The 23,316-nt window shown below is 42.6% G+C and overlaps 1 protein-coding gene across 1 annotated transcript in view; it reads left to right on the top strand.

Annotated features, from left to right (window-relative positions):
* The window catches only part of LOC117404105 (homer protein homolog 1), a 75,837-nt gene extending 53,923 nt beyond the window's left edge, over positions 1-21,914 (top strand). The window contains exons 6-11 of the mRNA XM_058995371.1: positions 4,160-4,225; positions 7,453-7,615; positions 10,872-10,982; positions 11,101-11,181; positions 19,912-20,255; positions 21,643-21,914. Of these exons, the coding sequence (XP_058851354.1) occupies positions 4,160-4,225; positions 7,453-7,615; positions 10,872-10,982; positions 11,101-11,181; positions 19,912-20,100 (610 nt within the window). The 3' untranslated portion in view covers positions 20,101-20,255; positions 21,643-21,914. The remainder of the gene's footprint in view (positions 1-4,159; positions 4,226-7,452; positions 7,616-10,871; positions 10,983-11,100; positions 11,182-19,911; positions 20,256-21,642) is intronic.
* Positions 21,915-23,316: the final 1,402 nt, after the last annotated feature.

The following is a 23,316-nucleotide window of genomic DNA, read 5'->3' as shown; positions in this document are numbered from 1 at the left end:
GAGAGCTAGCTTAGATCTAAGCCCATGCAGTTTATCAGTGCTGGAGAGAAGGTTCTAATTTTTCCTTGCATTTTCCTGTTCAGATCGTTGAGGTGTCTGAAAATATCAGCCAGGTAGGCAAGCTTTGAGCACAATGCTACATGAGCAATCAGGAGCACCATGCTACATGAGCAATCAGGAGCACCATGCTACATGAGCAATCAGGAGCACCATGCTACATGAGCAATCAGGAGCACCATGCTACATGAGCAATCAGGAGCACCATGCTACATCAGCAATCAGGAGCACCGTGCTACATCAGCAATCAGGAGCACCATGCTACATGAGCAATCAGGAGCACCATGCTACATCAGCAATCAGGAGCACCATGCTACATGAGCAATCAGGAGCACCGTGCTACATCAACAATCAGGGGCACCGTGCTACATCAACAATCAGGAGCACCATGCTACATGAGCAATCAGGAGCACCATGCTACATGAGCAATCAGGAGCACCGTGCTACATCAACAATCAGGGGCACCGTACTACATCAACAATCAGGGGCACCGTGCTACATCAACAATCAGGAGCACCATGCTACATCAACAATCAGGGGCACCGTACTACATCAACAATCAGGAGCACCGTGCTACATCAGCAATCAGGAGCACCATGCTACATGAGCAATCAGGAGCACCATGCTACATGAGCAATCAGGAGCACCATGCTACATGAGCAATCAGGAGCACCATGCTACATGAGCAATCAGGAGCACCATGCTACATCAACAATCAGGGGCACCATGCTACATCAACAATCAGGAGCTCCATGCTACATGAGCAATCAGGGGCACCATGCTACATGAGCAATCAGGAGCACCGTGCTACATCAGCAATCAGGAGCACCATGCTACATCAGCAATCAGGAGCACCGTGCTACATGAGCAATCAGGAGCACCATGCTACATCAACAATCAGGGGCACCATGCTACATCAGCAATCAGGGGCACCGTACTACATCAGCAATCAGGAGCACCGTGCTACATCAACAATCAGGTCCGCATGTGCAGATTTCTCTGAAGTTAAGAAGGTTTTTAATTCCTCTCTCAGTTCGTACAAACCTAATAAAACTTTTCCACAGGAAAGCCAGCGTACGTCCATGTGCAAAAGCATAGTATGATGTTCTGCTCCCATATCTTCACACAACAAGGAGAAAAGGCGTCTTTTCAAAGGCCGTGCTTTTATGAAGTTCACAATCTTTATTGCTCCATCCAACACTAAAGCGAGTTCTTCAGGCAATGCTTTGGCCACAGGCGCTTCCCGGTGCAGAAAACCGTGGGTCACCAGCACATCTGGGTTTTATTCTTTGACCATGCTTACAAATCCTTTCACCTTACCTGTCATTGAAGCAGCCCCGTCTGTGCAAACACTCAGGCAGTTTTTCCAGTGCAGTTCTCCCTGCTCTCCCTGAATATTTCTTCTCCAGTTGTTTTACCTGGCAGCTGTTTGCAAAATAAAAAAAAATATTTTATACAACCTCCGTCAGTAAACCTGACGCTAGCCAAGAGCTGAGCATGACCACTGATGTCTGTTGACTCGTCCAGGTGCAATGCAAATTTTACGCTTGATTTTATTTTTTCTCGAACAACAGTTTCAATTTCAGCAATTTCACAATTTCATCAGTGTGGCAACTTACCGTATCATCTAAAAGGGGAAGCTTTGCAATTTCTTAGACTGCATCTGAACCTAACATTACTCTTACAATGTCTTTGCACGCTGGTAAAATTAGACTCTGCCATTGTATGTGGCTTTTTTGTCTTCGCAACAAGCTCAGCGACCAAGTAGCTTGCTTACAGCGCTTTATCAGACACTGTTACACTGTCTTTCATCATTCACACCTGTTTTTCATTTTGATCTTTCAAACGTTTGAAATAATCTTTATCCTTGTTGGCAAGAGACAGGTGCTTGGTTGTAAGGTGTCGTTTCAACTTGGCATCATGGCATGATTTGAAAGTTTCTCCCCGCACACGAGACATAGCGAAATAGAGCAAGGTGGTTCGGCAGTAAAAGAAACTCAGTAAATCATGTGCTTGTGCTCACGTTCAGCTTCGTCACTGCAAGTAGATGTGAAGGCATCAGAATCTTTCCTTTTCAAGTATTTATCCATTTTCACTCCGGACTATTAAAAAAATCACCACTACATCGCACGACCCGCGAAAACTCCTCCCATTACCACGTGAACACAGTCACTAGAGTGTAGCATCCGTCTCACGTCTGTACACCGAAAGAGTACTTTGGTTCCATCCACAAAACTAATTTATGTAAACGATAAGTTTCATTTATTCATTTATTTATTTTTCTCATCTGTGACTTTTCCAAAAAATTTTTTAGACTGTTCAGAATTTGTCAAAATTCCAGTCCATCTTCTCTTGAGTACAGATGCCACCCTGTGCATAGAACAGAAGGCAGAATTCTAGTGTTAATAAACTCTTTAATGTTTAATAGTAGTTCCTGAGTGCAATCTTGGATTTTCAGATTTGTAATAAGTTAATACATCATGTGGCGGGTGTCTCTTTTAATAATAAGAGACACCCTCCACACAGAGTATTAACTTCTACCATGACTCAGGGTCAGTCCTGGAATGTGTGTGTCCCGAGCACCATTTTGTTTTTGTGGAATTGTTTACACTAAAGCAGACCACAGTAAACCAGGACACCACACTGCTGAATCACAGAGCTTGAAGTTATGAGCATGAGTTATTGAAAGAATGTCTTACTGTTCCAGATTGTTGTTGGCTTCTTCACCACTAGTCAAGAAGTGTTGTACCGTATGCATGGCCAATTGCATTGTTTCATTGTTTCAATAGTTAAAGCTTGGTGTTGATGCTTTGTGAATTGGGGCCTGCTGTATATTGTCTTCAGGCAGAAAGGAATGAGCTCAGTGCCCCCCCCCCCTCTTTCTTTCTCTGTTCTTTTTTCCTATAGCACTGCCTTGCACAATGTGAGGGGCTGTTTTAAGATGTGCTGTGTTTGACAGGGAGGTGAAATTGGAACCAGATGAGCATAATTGACTTATCTATGTTCCCTGCTAAATGTCTCATTTTGTCTTGTGTTTGAATGTGGATGTTATTTGGTGGACAATCACAATGGTGACTTCATAAAGCCTTATTTTTATTGTGCTCCTAATATTATTCTCATTTGGCGGTGCTGTATTTCCTAATAATTGTAGCAGACGTTGCAGCTTTAAGCTCTGGCTCTGCTCAGCTAGTGCTGAATAATGATGAAGAGGAGCCTGGATTTCATGCTTCGGGGTCCAGTTTGCAGAATGCTCTGCTATGATTAGGCCACTGCGTGCTGAGTATGGTCATGAGCACTAACCTTTATGAATGTTTTACTTTAAGCTGAAAGGGCCATTATACCTACAGAAGAATATCTACAGCTATGGCCAAAAAGTTTTGCATCACCTAAAAAAAACTATATGAACATAATTTAAATCTTGTATTTAATATCATGCAAGCAAATAAACTACAAAATGATATGGAAAACTACAAAGCGGTATGCAATTCAATATGTTAACGTAACATTGTTCAGCAGGCTTTATTTGACTTTAGGGTGAAGCAAAACTTTTGGCCATAGCTGTATATGCAGGACGTGAAGCGTCGCTCTCCCATTTGACTGTGTGAAAGCACCGCCTGCTGCCACCTGCTGTCCACTTCCAGAATAACATCACCCTCCCATTCACATTATATAGAGCCTGGAAACTATTTGAACAGTCAGATAGCTTAGCACAGTGGTGAATCCACTAGCAAACCACTGGCATAATTTTACAATACCAGTCAATCCTTAGATATAAATAGAACAGCAACAACTAGACAGCCAGGTGTCTTGAAATGACAGTGGTATTCCTGTGATCTAGTGTTTAGGTAACCAAAGCCTCCTTCATCCTTTAGTGCGCAGTGGTGACATTGTTTATGCTTGGGCAACATAAGGAATCATTGCTTTGTTCTGAAACACATTTCTGCACATTCATGAATGGTTTCTCCTATGTCAGTATACCAGTTTACATTTGTATATCTCAGATTGATGCAGTCACATGCATGATCTGTATGCCTTGCATCCTCTGTTGTTGTTGATTTGGTATCATCACATTTCATCTAATGTCTTGTTTCACTCCCTGCAGGAACATCAATGGAGCTGTACCCACCATACTGACACACATGCACCTTGTCTCACCAAACCAAGAGGGGTAAGAGAGAAAAGCACACTCCACTGAAACGCTTACCGGGCTCAAGCGAACAACACTTTGGCTCATCTGTCCTGTGATATAAATATCTACGGTTGGCCACCAAGGCTGTAGAGGAGCTTCTGAATTCAGGCCAAAGCAAGATTAGCACAGATTGCAAAATAAATGTATATCTGATCAAAATCATTGTGCATGAATGAAGATGACCATGCTGAGATCAGCTGTGTTACTCATTGCACATGAATGAAGATGACCATGCTGAGATCAGCTGTGTTACTCATTGCACATGAATGAAGATGACCATGCTGAGATCAGCTGTGTTACTCATTGCACATGAATGAAGATGACCATGCTGAGATCAGCTGTGTTACTCATTGCACATGAATGAAGATGACCATGCTGAGATCAGCTGTGTTACTCATTGCACATGAATGAAGATGACCATGCTGAGATCAGCTGTGTTACTCATTGCACATGAATGAAGATGACCATGCTGAGATCAGCTGTGTTACTCATTGCACATGAATGAAGATGACCATGCTGAGATCAGCTGTGTTACTCATTGCACATGAATGAAGATGACCATGCTGAGATCAGCTGTGTTACTCATTGCACATGAATGAAGATGACCATGCTGAGATCAGCTGTGTTACTCATTGCACATGAATGAAGATGACCATGCTGAGATCAGCTGTGTTACTCATTGCACATGAATGAAGATGACCATGCTGAGATCAGCTGTGTTACTCATTGCACATGAATGAAGATGACCATGCTGAGATCAGCTGTGTTACTCATTGCACATGAATGAAGATGACCATGCTGAGATCAGCTGTGTTACTCATTGCACATGAATGAAGATGACCATGCTGAGATCAGCTGTGTTACTCATTGCACATGAATGAAGATGACCATGCTGAGATCAGCTGTGTTACTCATTGCACATGAATGAAGATGACCATGCTGAGATCAGCTGTGTTACTCATTGCACATGAATGAAGATGACCATGCTGAGATCAGCTGTGTTACTCATTGCACATGAATGAAGATGACCATGCTGAGATCAGCTGTGTTACTCATTGCACATGAATGAAGATGACCATGCTGAGATCAGCTGTGTTACTCATTGCACATGAATGAAGATGACCATGCTGAGATCAGCTGTGTTACTCATTGCACATGAATGAAGATGACCATGCTGAGATCAGCTGTGTTACATATACAAAAGGTCTAGTTACAAAAAAAAAAACAATTCTTTAAAAGTATGGACTGAGCTCAAACTGCCCTGCTTGATGCATGTGTTCATTCACTGTTGCCATCCACTAAGCATCATCACAGGTCGTTTTGTGTCTTGTTTTACTCCCTGTAGGAATGTCAATTTTAATGTTTAATAGTAGTTCCTGAGTGCAATCTCGGATTTCCAGATTTATAATAAGTTAATACATCATGTGGAGGGTGTCTCTTTTAATAACCCTCCACACAGAGTATTAACTTCTACCATGACTCAGGGTCAGTCCTGGAATGTGTGTGTCCCGAGCACCATTTTGTTTTTGTGGAATTGTTTACACTAAAGCAGGCCACAGTAACCCAGGACACCACACTGCTGAATCACAGAGCTTGAAGTTATGAGCATGAGTTATTGAAAGAATGTCTTACTGTTCCAGATTGTCGTTGGCTTCTTCACTAATAGCTGCATTCCCATACTGACCCCCACACACCAAGCTTCACCAAACACAGGGTACATACAGCACATCCCTGAGTTACATTAATGTCCCACCTATGATTAAGCAGGTCCATTTACTGGTGAAATGGGGACTGCTGTCCTAAACATGTAATAGCATAAAGCATCTCATGACTAGAGGGCCCTCATACTGTGTATGTATCTAGCACTGGTTTACAGTGCTGCTCCACTTAGCTGTAGCATGCTGATCATGGAGCACTGCATTCAGACCGCAGGTGTACTGAAGAGTGCAGGCTAGCCCATTGTGACTCAGATGAATTAGAATACTAAACTGCTAAAGTGGAGCCAGTTATTATCCTGCTGGTTTAAGTGGAAGGAATACATTAAAGGGGATTCATGCCTGTATAGAACAGATCCACTTAAAAAGCACACAGCATCTGCATTACTTGCCTGTTCTGAAGCAAACTTCTATCAAGCTTTGTATATAATATGAAGCAGCATTTCTTTTATGTGGGCGATGGGTCCTCCACTCAGGTAAAAACTCGATAGTCAATGTAAAGAAAACGACCCTCGTAAAATCAATTGGAATTTCTCTAAAGGAAATAACATTTACTTTAAGTAAAGATCATATGTTTCAATGAAGTCTGCTTTCCCCACAAACATGTCAATTCATTTACAAAAAACACAAACTGTAAGCAATTGAAGAATGCACTCAGTGTTTATAGCAGAGTCAGTATGGAGTTTCCTTACTGTCTTCCTGTACTGAAAAAAAAACATTGCAGGGGCCCCTGGTTGAATTCCAGGAATTTCCAGTGAAATGAAGTGTCTGGTCCAGTCCACTGTACACAAAAGGCCCAGAATAAAAAACAATTATATTCGATAGGCTATATTCTTGAATTCCTCTTTTTATCAAGAAACTTTTTAAAACCCCCTCAAAACTTCTTTCAGCACTGTGATTTACAATGCTGCCATTTTTCTACATGCATACTAGCAAGCATGTTTCACTTAAAGACACAGCGCACAATTTCTGGCCTTAGTACTGCTGATAACCAGATATGCTGTTTTGATGTGCTTGTTGTCTTTAGCAGCAGCTCTGCAATCAGAATGCTGTTTTGATGTGCTTGTTGTGCTTGCTCTCTGTAGCAGCAGCTCTGCAATCAGAATGCTGTTTTGATGTGCTTGTTGTGCTTGCTCTCTGTAGCAGCAGCTCTGCAATCAGAATGCTGTTTTGATGTGCTTGTTGTGCTTGCTCTCTGTAGCAGCAGCTCTGCAATCAGAATGCTGTTTTGATGTGCTTGTTGTGCTTGCTCTCTGTAGCAGCAGGTCTGCAATCAGAATGCAGTTTTGATGTGCTTGTTGTGCTTGCTCTCTGTAGCAGCAGCTCTGCAATCAGAATGCTGTTTTGATGTGCTTGTTGTGCTTGCTCTCTGTAGCAGCAGCTCTGCAATCAGAATGCTGTTTTGATGTGCTTGTTGTGCTTGCTCTCTGTAGCAGCAGCTCTGCAATCAGAATGCTGTTTTGATGTGCTTGTTGTGCTTGCTCTCTTTAGCAGCAGCTCTGCAATCAATAAGCACTGGGAGGCGGAGCTGGCGGCTCTCAAAGGAAACAACGCCAAGCTCACAGCGGCGCTCCTCGAGTCCACAGGCAACGTGAAGCAGTGGAAACAGCAGCTCGCCGCCTACCAGGACGAGGCCGAGAGGCTACATAAAAGGGTGCGTGTCTGTGTCTGTGACTGTGTGTCTGTGCGCTTGTGTGTCTGTGCATCTGTGTGCTTGTATGTGTCTGCGACTGTGTCTGTGTGTGTGTGTGTACTTGTGTGTGTGTCTCTGTGTACCTGTGTCTGTGTGTCTGTGTCTGTGTGTGAGGGTGGGGGGGGGGGGGGGTAGGGGCAGGTAATCATACTAAACTATACTAAACAAACAAGTCGCTTTCCTAATATTGTGCTTCAGCATGACTTATATCCTTTAGGCCCTGGGGTTGGGGTTACGGTTGGGTTGGGTTTGGGGTTTGGGGTTTGGGGTTGGGGTTGGGGTTGGGGTTGGGGTTTGGGTTTTGGGGTTGGGGTTGGGGTTTGGGGTTTGGGGTTGGGGTTGGGGTTTGGGGTTGGGGTTGGGGCTGGGTTAGGGTTAGGATTAGGCCTGGGGTTGGGGTTGGGGGGTGTTCATATTCACAAATGGGTTTTCAGGACTGAAGGGCATATGTAAAATCTGTAAATCTGTAAAAAAAAAAAAAAAAAAAAAAAAAAAAAGTAAAGCAGTAAAAGTAAAATCGAGCACTTTATCCCCACGAATACCAGGGTAAGTTTAAAAGAAAGTTGCATGAATACGCTGTATTTTCTGGCTATTGCCTTATTGTCATATTCCCAAAAGGAATAAGCACACTATCTGGTAGAATACAGATTGATGTTATCCACGAAGAGGTGGAAAGAATATTAGGTGACTATAAAGTAACTCCTATCGTCTGGTGCGTAGGTCTTGCAGCAAAACATCCATGCGAGGAAGGTTTTGGATGAGCAATATGGGAAGGTTTTGAGTGTGATCAAACTTGAATGGTTTGGTAAAGCCTAAAGTCAACTGTTTCAAATGCATCATTTCTACCTTTGTCTCAGATCCATGGAGATGAAGCACTTGAGTTACACTGAACTGCTGAGGATAGCAGTGCAGCAGCAGAACCTGGTGAAATCAGGACCATAGCACATGGGCTCTAGTATTATTCACAGCAATGCAAGAGGTAGTGAAGGGGGGACAGGCAGGGTAATGAGAATCGACTGTGTGCAGCTGTAGGACACTTAACCTTCTAACTCAGTGCTTCTCAATCCTGGTCCTGGGGACCCCTGTGTCTGCTGGTTTACATTCCAGCTGAGCTCTCGATTACTTAACTAGACCCTTCATTGAACTGATCATTTGCTTAATTAGACCTTTTTAATTGTTTTTTGTTCTTAAACAGTTGCATAGTTCAAGTTACTTATACAATATTAGAGCTAACTTCAAATCTGCAACTGTTTAAGAGCTGAAAACAGTTAAAAATATCTAATTAAGCAAATTATCAGTTCAATTGATAATTAGCAGACACAGGGGTCCCCAAGAGCCAGGTTTGAGAACCACTAGAACTGGTGGAAATGTAGACCTCTTGTTGATGTTTTTGTAGTCATTTTTCTGGCCACAAGGGGGCTCCACTCACCCATCGTCAAAGATGAAACCTGGATGATATTATTATTATTATTATTTATTTCTTAGCAGATGCCCTTATCCAGGGCGACTTACAGTCGTAAACAAAAATACATTTCAAGAATCACAGTACAAGTAATGATACAATTAGGAGCAAGATAAAAATACAATGACTTTGGTTCTAGCAAGTACAAGTATAACAAAATACGATTCAATAACACAGCAGATAACAGTGTGGTAGTTACATCAGGATATAATTAAATACAAAATACTACAGATTAAATAACACTTGTGACAGATTACAGTACTCTAAAGTACAGGATTAAATGCAGTAAAATAGGGAGCAGATAAGAGCAAGTCAAGCGCATTTAAGGAAGAGTGATAAGTGTCCAGAGGGAAAAAAAGAGGAGTTCTACAGGTGCTGTCTGAAGAGGTGCTGTATTCAATATAAATTTTTTTGACAACTTCACATTCTTTCAAAACTGTGTCAGCATCAAACCTGTACATTTCCAGCGACACTGATCAGCGTACGCAGGCTGAAGTTTACAGAGCTTCAGAGTATCTTTTTAAAATATTTTCTACACAATTAAAACAAACTAGACTTTATTGTAGTAAATTAAATAAATAATACATGACGTGACTAATATTTTGAGTAATTTAGTGTGGTAACTAGTTCTGTTCATACAACAAGCTGCCTCACTGACGTGACAGCAATATACACATATGCCATGAAATACATGTTTTATTCAAATATATCTTTATACATTTAATTAAATATATATTAGCTGCACAACGCAGGCACCGCCTCCTTCTCTGTTTGACGTTAGCAACATCTAGCTTTACAGCGAGTTGCTGAAAATAATTGAGTGGCAGCATATATTAAATTGTGTACCTATCAAAAGCTGAAATTGAGCGGCTCATCGTGGTGATGTCAATTTGTCCAGCTCTTCTGTTGTTTTTGTAACAGCACTTGATAATTAAAGGCACAGCAGTCTGTCACAAGTTTGCACCGCTGGCACAGAGCCGGTGGTGGCCTTTCTGCGACGTTGGCATTGCGTGTTAACAGGCAATGCGTGCCCGATTTTCAGTGTACTAGAAAACCGGCCTGTCGGGTCTAAAATACCTTAAAAAGAAGATGAGATACTGTCCCAGTAAGACAGTGTAAATGGATAAGGTAGTTTTGAGACAAATATTCAAATATTCTCCCAAACAGAGCTTGAGATATATTTAGAGGCTAAACTAACCATGCTTGTGTTTGATCCTCTAGTGTCATTGATGCACAAGGAGGGTACAGAAGGGTGTTCTTCTGTTTTGTTTCTCATGGAGTTTGACAGGGCACCAGGCTGATTTAATGTCATTTTGCTGCTGTATTTTTTCAGTTTATTAAAGGTGTAAGAATGTTTGAATATTGAGGATTTGAACATGAGAAACACACAATTGTCCCAGACCTGGTTAAAGCTGACAGGATTTAGTTTGGATCTGTCTCGGTTGTGTTTTTAATCAAGCTAGTTTTATATCCTTAAACCCCTTACCTTTATACAGGAAATTCAACTGAAGAAGATTTTAACAGCTATATTTGGAATATGTCAACAGATAACTTTACTGCCTTTTTTATAAGATTTGCCTATTGCAAACTACTGCCTGTTACCAGAGTGAGAGAACAATAAGGATTGGTGATGCGTCTCTCAGAATCTGAGGGAGCGCTGTGTGAGACACATGTCAGTAGAACTGAAGCCTCCTGTCAGTGTTCCGGTGACCGTACACATTGTGCAAGATGACCTCTTACTGTAACCTTCCACAGGTGACTGAGCTGGAGTGTGTGAGCGCTCAAGCAAACGCAATCAAATCCCACAAGACAGAGTTAAACCAAACAATAGAAGAACTGGAGGCGACATTAAAAGCAAAGGAAGAGGTAAGAAAGGCTGTTTTTTTCATAGCCTGCTTTTTACATGTTTGAAATGATTTTTGGCCTCAGCGATTGGCCGAGGTCATGCGCTAAGGAGAAAGGGTTATGTCGCTTGTTCTTGAAGGAAATCGAGAGGTTGAAAGAGGAAATGGAACATGCCCGACAGCTGCAGACTCAGAGAGACACTCTCACACAGAAGCTTCAGGTAGGGTGCTGTTTCCTTCCAACTCATATTACCTTCAAAAGCCCTAAAGATGAAACAGACACATGCTCGCTCAGCCTCAGGTATTCACCAGCTGTCCTTCTCACAGCATACTGTGCCCTGCTTGTGTGTGTGTAGAGGGGGTGTATGAATTGAAGGATGTCGTGTTCTCTATGCTTGTGTATGTGTAGAGGGGGTGTTTGAATTGAAGGATGTAGTGTTCTCTATGCTTGTGTGTGTGTAGAGGGGGTGTTTGAATTGAAGGATGTCGTGTTCTCTATGCTTGTGTGTGTGTGTAGAGGGGGTGTTTGAATTGAAGGATGTCGTGTTCTCTATGCTTGTGTGTGTGTAGAGGGGGTGTTTGAATTGAAGGATGTCGTGTTCTCTATGCTTGTGTGTGTGTAGAGGGGGTGTTTGAATTGAAGGATGTCGTGTTCTCTATGCTTGTGTGTGTGTAGAGGGGGTGTTTGAATTGAAGGATGCAGTGTTCTCTATGCTTGTGTGTGTGTAGAGGGGGTGTTTGAATTGAAGGATGTAGTGTTCTCTATGCTTGTGTGTGTGTAGAGGGGGTGTTTGAATTGAAGGATGTAGTGTTCTCTATGCTTGTGTGTGTGTAGAGGGGGTGTTTGAATTGAAGGATGTAGTGTTCTCTATGCTTGTGTGTGTGTAGAGGGGGTGTTTGAATTGAAGGATGTAGTGTTCTCTATGCTTGTGTGTGTGTGTGTGTAGAGGGGGTGTTTGAATTGAAGGATGCCGTGTTCTCTATGCTTGTGTGTGTGTAGAGGGGGTGTTTGAATTGAAGGATGTAGTGTTCTCTATGCTTGTGTGTGTGTAGAGGGGGTGTTTGAATTGAAGGATGTAGTGTTCTCTATGCTTGTGTGTGTGTAGAGGGGGTGTTTGAATTGAAGGATGTAGTGTTCTCTATGCTTGTGTGTGTGTGTGTGTAGAGGGGGTGTTTGAATTGAAGGATGCCGTGTTCTCTATGCTTGTGTGTGTGTAGAGGGGGTGTTTGAATTGAAGGATGTCGTGTTCTCTATGCTTGTGTGTGTGTAGAGGGGGTGTTTGAATTGAAGGATGTAGTGTTCTCTATGCTTGTGTGTGTGTAGAGGGGGTGTTTGAATTGAAGGATGCAGTGTTCTCTATGCTTGTGTGTGTGTAGAGGGGGTGTTTGAATTGAAGGATGTCGTGTTCTCTATGCTTGTGTGTGTGTAGAGGGGGTGTTTGAATTGAAGGATGTAGTGTTCTCTATGCTTGTGTGTGTAGAGGGGGTGTTTGAATTGAAGGATGTCGTGTTCTCTATGCTTGTGTGTGTGTAGAGGGGGTGTTTGAATTGAAGGATGTCGTGTTCTCTATGCTTGTGTGTGTGTAGAGGGGGTGTTTGAATTGAAGGATGTAGTGTTCTCTATGCTTGTGTGTGTGTAGAGGGGGTGTTTGAATTGAAGGATGCAGTGTTCTCTATGCTTGTGTGTGTGTAGAGGGGGTGTTTGAATTGAAGGATGTAGTGTTCTCTATGCTTGTGTGTGTGTAGAGGGGGTGTTTGAATTGAAGGATGTCGTGTTCTCTATGCTTGTGTGTGTGTAGAGGGGGTGTTTGAATTGAAGGATGTCGTGTTCTCTATGCTTGTGTGTGTGTAGAGGGGGTGTTTGAATTGAAGGATGTCGTGTTCTCTATGCTTGTGTGTGTGTAGAGGGGGTGTTTGAATTGAAGGATGTAGTGTTCTCTATGCTTGTGTGTGTGTAGAGGGGGTGTTTGAATTGAAGGATGTCGTGTTCTCTATGCTTGTGTGTGTGTAGAGGGGGTGTTTGAATTGAAGGATGTCGTGTTCTCTATGCTTGTGTGTGTGTAGAGGGGGTGTTTGAATTGAAGGATGCAGTGTTCTCTATGCTTGTGTGTGTGTAGAGGGGGTGTTTGAATTGAAGGATGTAGTGTTCTCTATGCTGTGTGTGTAGAGGGGGTGTTTGAATTGAAGGATGTAGTGTTCTCTATGCTTGTGTGTGGGTAGAGGGGGTGTTTGAATTGAAGGATGTAGTGTTCTCTATGCTTGTGTGTGTGTAGAGGGGGTGTTTGAATTGAAGGATGTCGTGTTCTCGATGCTTGTGTGTGTGTAGAGGGGGTGTTTGAATTGAAGGATGTCGTGTTCTCTATGCTTGTGTGTGTGTAGAGGGGGTGTTTGAATTGAAGGATGTAGTGTTCTCTATGCTTGTGTGTGTGTAGAGGGGGTGTTTGAATTGAAGGATGTCGTGTTCTCTATGCTTGTGTGTGTGTAGAGGGGGTGTTTGAATTGAAGGATGTCGTGTTCTCTATGCTTGTGTGTGTGTAGAGGGGGTGTTTGAATTGAAGGATGTAGTGTTCTCTATGCTTGTGTGTGTGTAGAGGGGGTGTTTGAATTGAAGGATGTAGTGTTCTCTATGCTTGTGTGTGTGTAGAGGGGGTGTTTGAATTGAAGGATGTAGTGTTCTCTATGCTTGTGTGTGTGTAGAGGGGGTGTTTGAATTGAAGGATGTCGTGTTCTCTATGCTTGTGTGTGTGTAGAGGGGGTGTTTGAATTGAAGGATGTCGTGTTCTCTATGCTTGTGTGTGTGTAGAGGGGGTGTTTGAATTGAAGGATGTCGTGTTCTCTATGCTTGTGTGTGTGTAGAGGGGGTGTTTGAATTGAAGGATGCAGTGTTCTCTATGCTTGTGTGTGTGTAGAGGGGGTGTTTGAATTGAAGGATGTAGTGTTCTCTATGCTTGTGTGTGTGTAGAGGGGGTGTTTGAATTGAAGGATGTAGTGTTCTCTATGCTTGTGTGTGTGTAGAGGGGGTGTTTGAATTGAAGGATGTAGTGTTCTCTATGCTTGTGTGTGTGTAGAGGGGGTGTTTGAATTGAAGGATGTAGTGTTCTCTATGCTTGTGTGTGTGTGTGTGTAGAGGGGGTGTTTGAATTGAAGGATGCCGTGTTCTCTATGCTTGTGTGTGTGTAGAGGGGGTGTTTGAATTGAAGGATGTAGTGTTCTCTATGCTTGTGTGTGTGTAGAGGGGGTGTTTGAATTGAAGGATGTAGTGTTCTCTATGCTTGTGTGTGTGTAGAGGGGGTGTTTGAATTGAAGGATGTAGTGTTCTCTATGCTTGTGTGTGTGTGTGTGTAGAGGGGGTGTTTGAATTGAAGGATGCCGTGTTCTCTATGCTTGTGTGTGTGTAGAGGGGGTGTTTGAATTGAAGGATGTCGTGTTCTCTATGCTTGTGTGTGTGTAGAGGGGGTGTTTGAATTGAAGGATGTAGTGTTCTCTATGCTTGTGTGTGTGTAGAGGGGGTGTTTGAATTGAAGGATGCAGTGTTCTCTATGCTTGTGTGTGTGTAGAGGGGGTGTTTGAATTGAAGGATGTCGTGTTCTCTATGCTTGTGTGTGTGTAGAGGGGGTGTTTGAATTGAAGGATGTAGTGTTCTCTATGCTTGTGTGTGTAGAGGGGGTGTTTGAATTGAAGGATGTCGTGTTCTCTATGCTTGTGTGTGTGTAGAGGGGGTGTTTGAATTGAAGGATGTCGTGTTCTCTATGCTTGTGTGTGTGTAGAGGGGGTGTTTGAATTGAAGGATGTAGTGTTCTCTATGCTTGTGTGTGTGTAGAGGGGGTGTTTGAATTGAAGGATGCAGTGTTCTCTATGCTTGTGTGTGTGTAGAGGGGGTGTTTGAATTGAAGGATGTAGTGTTCTCTATGCTTGTGTGTGTGTAGAGGGGGTGTTTGAATTGAAGGATGTCGTGTTCTCTATGCTTGTGTGTGTGTAGAGGGGGTGTTTGAATTGAAGGATGTCGTGTTCTCTATGCTTGTGTGTGTGTAGAGGGGGTGTTTGAATTGAAGGATGTCGTGTTCTCTATGCTTGTGTGTGTGTAGAGGGGGTGTTTGAATTGAAGGATGTAGTGTTCTCTATGCTTGTGTGTGTGTAGAGGGGGTGTTTGAATTGAAGGATGTCGTGTTCTCTATGCTTGTGTGTGTGTAGAGGGGGTGTTTGAATTGAAGGATGTCGTGTTCTCTATGCTTGTGTGTGTGTAGAGGGGGTGTTTGAATTGAAGGATGCAGTGTTCTCTATGCTTGTGTGTGTGTAGAGGGGGTGTTTGAATTGAAGGATGTAGTGTTCTCTATGCTGTGTGTGTAGAGGGGGTGTTTGAATTGAAGGATGTAGTGTTCTCTATGCTTGTGTGTGGGTAGAGGGGGTGTTTGAATTGAAGGATGTAGTGTTCTCTATGCTTGTGTGTGTGTAGAGGGGGTGTTTGAATTGAAGGATGTCGTGTTCTCGATGCTTGTGTGTGTGTAGAGGGGGTGTTTGAATTGAAGGATGTCGTGTTCTCTATGCTTGTGTGTGTGTAGAGGGGGTGTTTGAATTGAAGGATGTAGTGTTCTCTATGCTTGTGTGTGTGTAGAGGGGGTGTTTGAATTGAAGGATGTCGTGTTCTCTATGCTTGTGTGTGTGTAGAGGGGGTGTTTGAATTGAAGGATGTCGTGTTCTCTATGCTTGTGTGTGTGTAGAGGGGGTGTTTGAATTGAAGGATGTAGTGTTCTCTATGCTTGTGTGTGTGTAGAGGGGGTGTTTGAATTGAAGGATGTAGTGTTCTCTATGCTTGTGTGTGTGTAGAGGGGGTGTTTGAATTGAAGGATGTAGTGTTCTCTATGCTTGTGTGTGGGTAGAGGGGGTGTTTGAATTGAAGGATGTAGTGTTCTCTATGCTTGTGTGTGTGTAGAGGGGGTGTTTGAATTGAAGGATGTCGTGTTCTCTATGCTTGTGTGTGTGTATAGGGGGTGTTTGAATTGAAGGATGTCGTGTTCTCTATGCTTGTGTGTGTGTAGAGGGGGTGTTTGAATTGAAGGATGTAGTGTTCTCTATGCTTGTGTGTGTGTAGAGGGGGTGTTTGAATTGAAGGATGCCGTGTTCTCTATGCTTGTGTGTGTGTAGAGGGGGTGTTTGAATTGAAGGATGCAGTGTTCTCTATGCTTGTGTGTGTGTAGAGGGGGTGTTTGAATTGAAGGATGTAGTGTTCTCTATGCTTGTGTGTGTGTAGAGGGGGTGTTTGAATTGAAGGATGTCGTGTTCTCTATGCTTGTGTGTGTGTAGAGGGGGTGTTTGAATTGAAGGATGTCGTGTTCTCGATGCTTGTGTGTGTGTAGAGGGGGTGTTTGAATTGAAGGATGTAGTGTTCTCTATGCTTGTGTGTGTGTAGAGGGGGTGTATGAATTGAAGGATGTCGTGTTCTCTATGCTTGTGTGTGTGTATAGGGGGTGTTTGAATTGAAGGATGTCGTGTTCTCTATGCTTGTGTGTGTGTAGAGGGGGTGTTTGAATTGAAGGATGCAGTGTTCTCTATGCTTGTGTGTGTGTAGAGGGGGTGTTTGAATTGAAGGATGTCGTGTTCTCTATGCTTGTGTGTGTGTGTGTAGAGGGGGTGTTTGAATTGAAGGATGTAGTGTTCTCTATGCTTGTGTGTGTGTAGAGGGGGTGTATGAATTGAAGGATGTAGTGTTCTCTATGCTTGTGTGTGTGTAGAGGGGGTGTTTGAATTGAAGGATGTCGTGTTCTCGATGCTTGTGTGTGTGTAGAGGGGGTGTTTGAATTGAAGGATGTAGTGTTCTCTATGCTTGTGTGTGTGTAGAGGGGGTGTTTGAATTGAAGGATGTAGTGTTCTCTATGCTTGTGTGTGTGTAGAGGGGGTGTTTGAATTGAAGGATGTCGTGTTCTCTATGCTTGTGTGTGTGTAGAGGGGGTGTTTGAATTGAAGGATGTCGTGTTCTCTATGCTTGTGTGTGTGTAGAGGGGGTGTTTGAATTGAAGGATGTAGTGTTCTCTATGCTTGTGTGTGTGTAGAGGGGGTGTTTGAATTGAAGGATGTCGTGTTCTCTATGCTTGTGTGTGTGTAGAGGGGGTGTTTGAATTGAAGGATGTAGTGTTCTCTATGCTTGTGTGTGTGTAGAGGGGGTGTTTGAATTGAAGGATGTCGTGTTCTCTATGCTTGTGTGTGTGTAGAGGGGGTGTTTGAATTGAAGGATGTAGTGTTCTCTATGCTTGTGTGTGTGTAGAGGGGGTGTTTGAATTGAAGGATGTCGTGTTCTCTATGCTTGTGTGTGTGTAGAGGGGGTGTTTGAATTGAAGGATGTCGCGTTCTCTATGCTTGTGTGTGTGTAGAGGGGGTGTTTGAATTGAAGGATGTCGTGTTCTCTATGCTTGTGTGTGTGTAGAGGGGGTGTTTGAATTGAAGGATGTAGTGTTCTCTATGCTTGTGTGTGTGTGGGTAGAGGGGGTGTTTGAATTGAAGGATGTCGTGTTCTCTATGCTTGTGTGTGTGTAGAGGGGGTGTTTGAATTGAAGGATGTAGTGTTCTCTATGCTTGTGTGTGTGTAGAGGGGGTGTTTGAATTGAAGGATGTAGTGTTCTCTATGCTTGTGTGTGTGTAGAGGGGGTGTTTGAATTGAAGGATGTCATGTTCTCTATGCTTGTGTGTGTGTAGAGGGGGTGTTTGAATTGAAGGATGCAGTGTTCTCTATGCTTGTGTGTGTGTAGAGGGGGTGTTTGAATTGAAGGATGTAGTGTTCTCTATGCTTGTGTGTGTGTAGAGGGGGTGTTTGAATTGAAGGATGTCGTGTTCTCTATGCTTGTGTGTGTGTAGAGGGGGTGTTTGAATTGAAGGATGCCGTGTTCTCTATGCTTGTGTGTGTGTAGAGGGGGTGTTTGAATTGAAGGATGTAGTGTTCTCTATGCTTGTGTGTGTGTAGAGGGGGTGTTTGAATTGAAGGATGTCGTGTTCTCTATGCTTGTGTGTGTGTAGAGGGGGTGTTTGAATTGAAGGATGTCGTGTTCTCTATGCTTGTGTGTGTGTAGAGGGGGTGTTTGAATTGAAGGATGTCGTGTTCTCGATGCTTGTGTGTGTGTAGAGGGGGTGTTTGAATTGAAGGATGTCGTGTTCTCTATGCTTGTGTATGTGTAGAGGGGGTGTTTGAATTGAAGGATGTAGTGTTCTCTATGCTTGTGTGTGTGTAGAGGGGGTGTTTGAATTGAAGGATGTAGTGTTCTCTATGCTTGTGTGTGTGTGTAGAGGGGGTGTTTGAATTGAAGGATGTAGTGTTCTCTATGCTTGTGTGTGTGTAGAGGGGGTGTTTGAATTGAAGGATGCAGTGTTCTCTATGCTTGTGTGTGTGTGTAGAGGGGGTGTTTGAATTGAAGGATGTAGTGTTCTCTATGCTTGTGTGTGTGTAGAGGGGGTGTTTGAATTGAAGGATGCCGTGTTCTCTATGCTTGTGTGTGTGTAGAGGGGGTGTTTGAATTGAAGGATGTAGTGTTCTCTATGCTTATGTGTGTGTAGAGGGGGTGTATGAATTGAAGGATGTCGTGTTCTCTATGCTTGTGTGTGTGTAGAGGGGGTGTTTGAATTGAAGGATGTAGTGTTCTCTATGCTTGTGTGTGTGTAGAGGGGGTGTTTGAATTGAAGGATGTCGTGTTCTCTATGCTTGTGTGTGTGTAGAGGGGGTGTTTGAATTGAAGGATGTAGTGTTCTCTATGCTTGTGTGTGTGTAGAGGGGGTGTTTGAATTGAAGGATGTCGTGTTCTCTATGCTTGTGTGTGTGTAGAGGGGGTGTTTGAATTGAAGGATGTAGTGTTCTCTATGCTTGTGTGTGTAGAGGGGGTGTTTGAATTGAAGGATGTCGTGTTCTCTATGCTTGTGTGTGTGTAGAGGGGGTGTTTGAATTGAAGGATGTAGTGTTCTCTATGCTTGTGTGTGTGTAGAGGGGGTGTTTGAATTGAAGGATGTCGTGTTCTCTATGCTTGTGTGTGTGTAGAGGGGGTGTTTGAATTGAAGGATGAAGTGTTCTCTATGCTTGTGTGTGTGTAGAGGGGCTGTTTGAATCAATGGATGTATTGTTCTAAGGGTCTACTCTAATCTACTAAGGGTCAGGTGAGTTCAAACAAGGACACCTTTCTGTCAGGATTAGTCTGCAGCACAGCATGTAGGGACTCTGGTTGCTGTTATTTTTCCAAGACCTTGATGAACCTTGCTCTGAACTTAGAGACCAAATTGAAAAAAGGTAGACTGACATCCACATGCAATGCAATGAGAAAAAGAACTCAGTGTTGTTAATCTTTTTACAGCAAAGACTCATTTCACCTGAATGAATGAGTTTGTGCAGAGTAGCTGAGCACTTAATCAGTTACACTTATTACTAGTTGGTTATAAAGGAGTACAGGAGTACTGTCTCCCTCTAAACCCAGAACTAACAGGTAATCCAGCTGTGTGATCCAGTGCAGAGTAAACTGGCTGTTGTGTGAGGGACACTGTGTTATATATTACAGTCATTTGTCCAACGTGTGTATAGCTCTGTGCTTATATTTTTTGTCCCTCATTTGGGATGCTTATCTCTGGAAGCCAGGGGGTACCGGGTGTACCGGGTTACATATATCTGCTACACATATCCAGCGATAAAACTTGGGAATTTCATGGAATTGCTTGTCCGCCTTCCTTGTCACATTTACAAACCTGGGGCTATATGGAGGAAGCTGTCAGTCTCTGTATTATCGCCACATACATACAGTGGATGTAGGTCAGGGAGATCTACTTGTTCCCTGATGCTAATAGAGTAGCTCAAGTATTGTAGTTGCAGTAGTTGGAAGTATGTACTGCATGTGACTTGCTGTTTTATGCTGTCGCTTGTTGACAGTTCTGCAGGCTAAGACTTCCGAGTCTCAGTATGTAAATGTTGAGCCTCCCCTGTCCTGCAGGAAACAGAAACGAGGAACGCAGACCTGGAGGGGCAGCTGACAGAGCTGGGGCGGCGGCTGGAGAGCAGCCAGACGGAGCAGGAGAGCTTCCGCAACAATTTAAAAACTCTGCTCGAGATCCTAGACGGCAAAATCTTTGAACTGACCGAGCTGCGGGATAGCCTGGCCAAGCTGACAGAATGCAGCTAAAGCGTGGCGGTTCTTCAGTGTGACCGCCTCTACAATGTGAACGCCATGCTGGAGCCCACAGGAGTTCTTCCTTCTTTCCTTCCTTCCTTCTTCATCCACCTGGAAGATAGAAAGTATTATTTGAAGTATAAAATACGACAATAATGATGATGCTGGTAAAACTTTTTTTATAGCATTCCATGTTATTGAGAAATATGTGGTGTGCGTTTCACTTCCATTTTGAGCAGATGGTACACCATGCTTTGTGCTTCAATCTCAGGACAAAGCATGATGGTGAGCACTCTTCATTTATTATTATAAGTATTATTTTTACACTATTGTTTAGACATAAAAATTGACCTTACCAACAAAAAGATATGGCAGCTGACTTTACCTTCGATTTATTTTTTGGTTTCCCTTACAATCTTTGAGGTAAGGAAGTCATTGGTTTTCAAAAGATGCTTAGTGCAACACCCCGAAGTTGTATGGTGTGGTTTTGTAGACAAGTTACTGTAGTCGGCGTCTGCAGAAAGATTTCTACACTACAACCCTGACGGGCTTTCCTCTCTGTAGAACTACCTAGCCTCTTGTCCTGTATCCCAGGCGGAGGGTCCCAGTATTCAATTTAATAAAGGGTTATGTGGCTTGAATATGAGGGCAAGGCCTGCGCTGAGCCCCTGTATACACTGAGCAATACTGGAGGAGCCTCGGGAAACCACTGAAATCATGCAATCAGGCATTGCATACTTCTTTGTTTTCCGAGTGATCTGGAAAAGGATCAGAAATGGTGACCCTGCACACTGTAGGAAGCCGTCCGCGCTGTCTTTTCTTTCTAGATCTTTTTCAACAACTTTATACTCTACTTGTAAACTTCAGTCATACCGGACTGTTTGGTTAAATCTAAAAATGATTTTAACTTTTTTTTTTTTTTTTTTTTGCAATGGTGAATTTGAGGTTATTATTTGGTTTTCTTAATTTGTAATATTTTTCTTCTTTTCACTTATTTTTTAAATATTTTCTTTCTTTTTTTTTTAACTTATGGTACTTGGGTATTTATTATGATTGTATTTTTAAGGTGTATAAACCAGGCAATATTTTGAACTGTTTTCAGAAACCAGCAGCTTGTGTTGGTCTTACCTGAAATTAAAGACTTTGAAATGATGCAATTTAAAGATTAAGAAGAACTGATTTGCCAAATATGTTTCTGTGTAGAATATTTATAAAATATGTCTTTGGTATGAAGAAGCATCATGATGAGCTTCCTAGGGACTGTTTTGCAGAGTTTATTATTGCCAAAAAAAAATCTGTATAATGTTGTAAAAACAATGGGGGACACTAGTCAAGGGCTTGTGGTTCGACCTTTTTAATTTGGTGAAACGTCTGATTGGTCTAAGGGTTTAGATTTTACTCTCAGATGTTCTAATCATTAATGTAGAAATGCTAAAAAGGAATATTGTTTGAGTAATAACTTTTAATGTTCATATACCTAGTGCTTAAAACACAATTGTAATCTGAAGTTTATAGTTCAAATGGGCTGTGATCCCATTCTGTATTTCTCCCCAGACTTCTATACCCGGTAGATCAGATGGTTTTGCAGCTTTCTCTGCAGTTCAACAGCTGGAAAAGCTACAATGAATTGAGAGCCCTTTCTTGTCTTCAGAGGACCGTAGCTACTGCAAAGAACAGATACCAGCAGGGTCAGCAGTGAAGCTACTGACCTATCAACAGCAGAGGTCTAAAGTCTCAACTTTAGTTTAACTTGTTCAATTCAAACAAGGGAGTCCTGTAAAATTAAAAACACAGGTTTTATTTTGAAATACAGTGACAATATTCTACAAAAAAAAAAGTTTTGTCTTGTTTTTCTTGAACTTCCTAATTCTTTTTTGAAGTGTTACAAATCCTCATTGAGGTGGAGGAGTGATCACTGACCTGGTTAGAAGTATCCAGTGAGTTTCCAAACCAGAACCAAGCACAAAGAACAGAACGCGAGTCAGTGCAGTACTCATTCCTTGAGAAATCCACTTTGAAATGGTCGGTCTGACCTCCACTGGTAGCTCAGACTTGGTGCTATAACCATGGGAAGCAGTGTTGCATCAAACACTGTGATAAGAGAGACAATGGAATAACCTCTAAACAGCAACTTTTTTGGGAAGCACGGCCTGCTATCAGCTCACAAGTTCACAGTGGAACCTTTTTTTTGTCAATATAAAGTACAGATAGTCCATCATTGCGTGTCCAACACACAGAAACATCTACACTGCTATGTATGCTTTTAAACAATGACATCAAATATTTAGTTTAATACAAATTGCAGCTTTAGACTGAAATACATTGCAGATTAGATTGAAATAAAATGCAGATTGGGTTGATTCTGAATGGCAGTTTTAAATGAAAAGTCTTGGGACAGGTAGTGTATCTGGGGTACAGTACTATATGTACATCCATAATAGAACACATTTAAAGGGTTAATACCACAGTTTGTAGATTATTAAAGTAAACCCCATCGTGTGTTAACAGCAAACAGTGTGAATAAAAAAGTGTGAAGCAACTGAGCGCTCACACACAATATTTGCAATGCCATCTATTACCCTTAAACAGTGAGATTATATAAAGATAAATACAAGACATGTGCTCCCTCAGTGTAACACACCCTAGTCTATAGCAGTACAGTCATGTGCTCCCTCAGTGTAACACACCCTAGTCTATAGCAGTACAGTCATGTGCTCCCTCAGTGTAACACACCCTAGTCTATAGCAGTACAGTCATGTGCTCCCTCAGTGTAACACACCCTAGTCTATAGCAGTAGTCATGTGCTCCCTCAGTGTAACACACCCTAGTCTATAGCAGTACAGTCATGTGCTCCCTCAGTGTAACACAAGCCTAGTCTATAGCAGTACAGTCATGTGCTCCCTCAGTATAACACAAGCCTAGTCTATAGCAGTACAGTCATGTGCTCCCTCAGTGTAACACAAGCCTAGTTTATAGCAGTACAGTCATGTGCTCCCTCAGTATAACACAAGCCTAGTCTATAGCATTACAGTCATGTGCTCCCTCAGTGTAACACACCCTAGTCTATAGCAGTACAGTCATGTGCTCCCTCAGTGTAACACAAGCCTAGTCTACAGCAGTACAGTCATGTGCTCCCTCAGTATAACACAAGCCTAGTCTATAGCAGTACAGTCATGTGCTCCCTCAGTATAACACAAGCCTAGTCTATAGCAGTACAGTCATGTGCTC

Source organism: Acipenser ruthenus, chromosome 1, assembly GCF_902713425.1.
Source record: "Acipenser ruthenus chromosome 1, fAciRut3.2 maternal haplotype, whole genome shotgun sequence".
In the NCBI taxonomy this organism is placed as follows: Eukaryota; Metazoa; Chordata; class Actinopteri; order Acipenseriformes; family Acipenseridae; genus Acipenser; species Acipenser ruthenus.
This window is presented reverse-complemented; position numbering and strand designations above follow the sequence as displayed.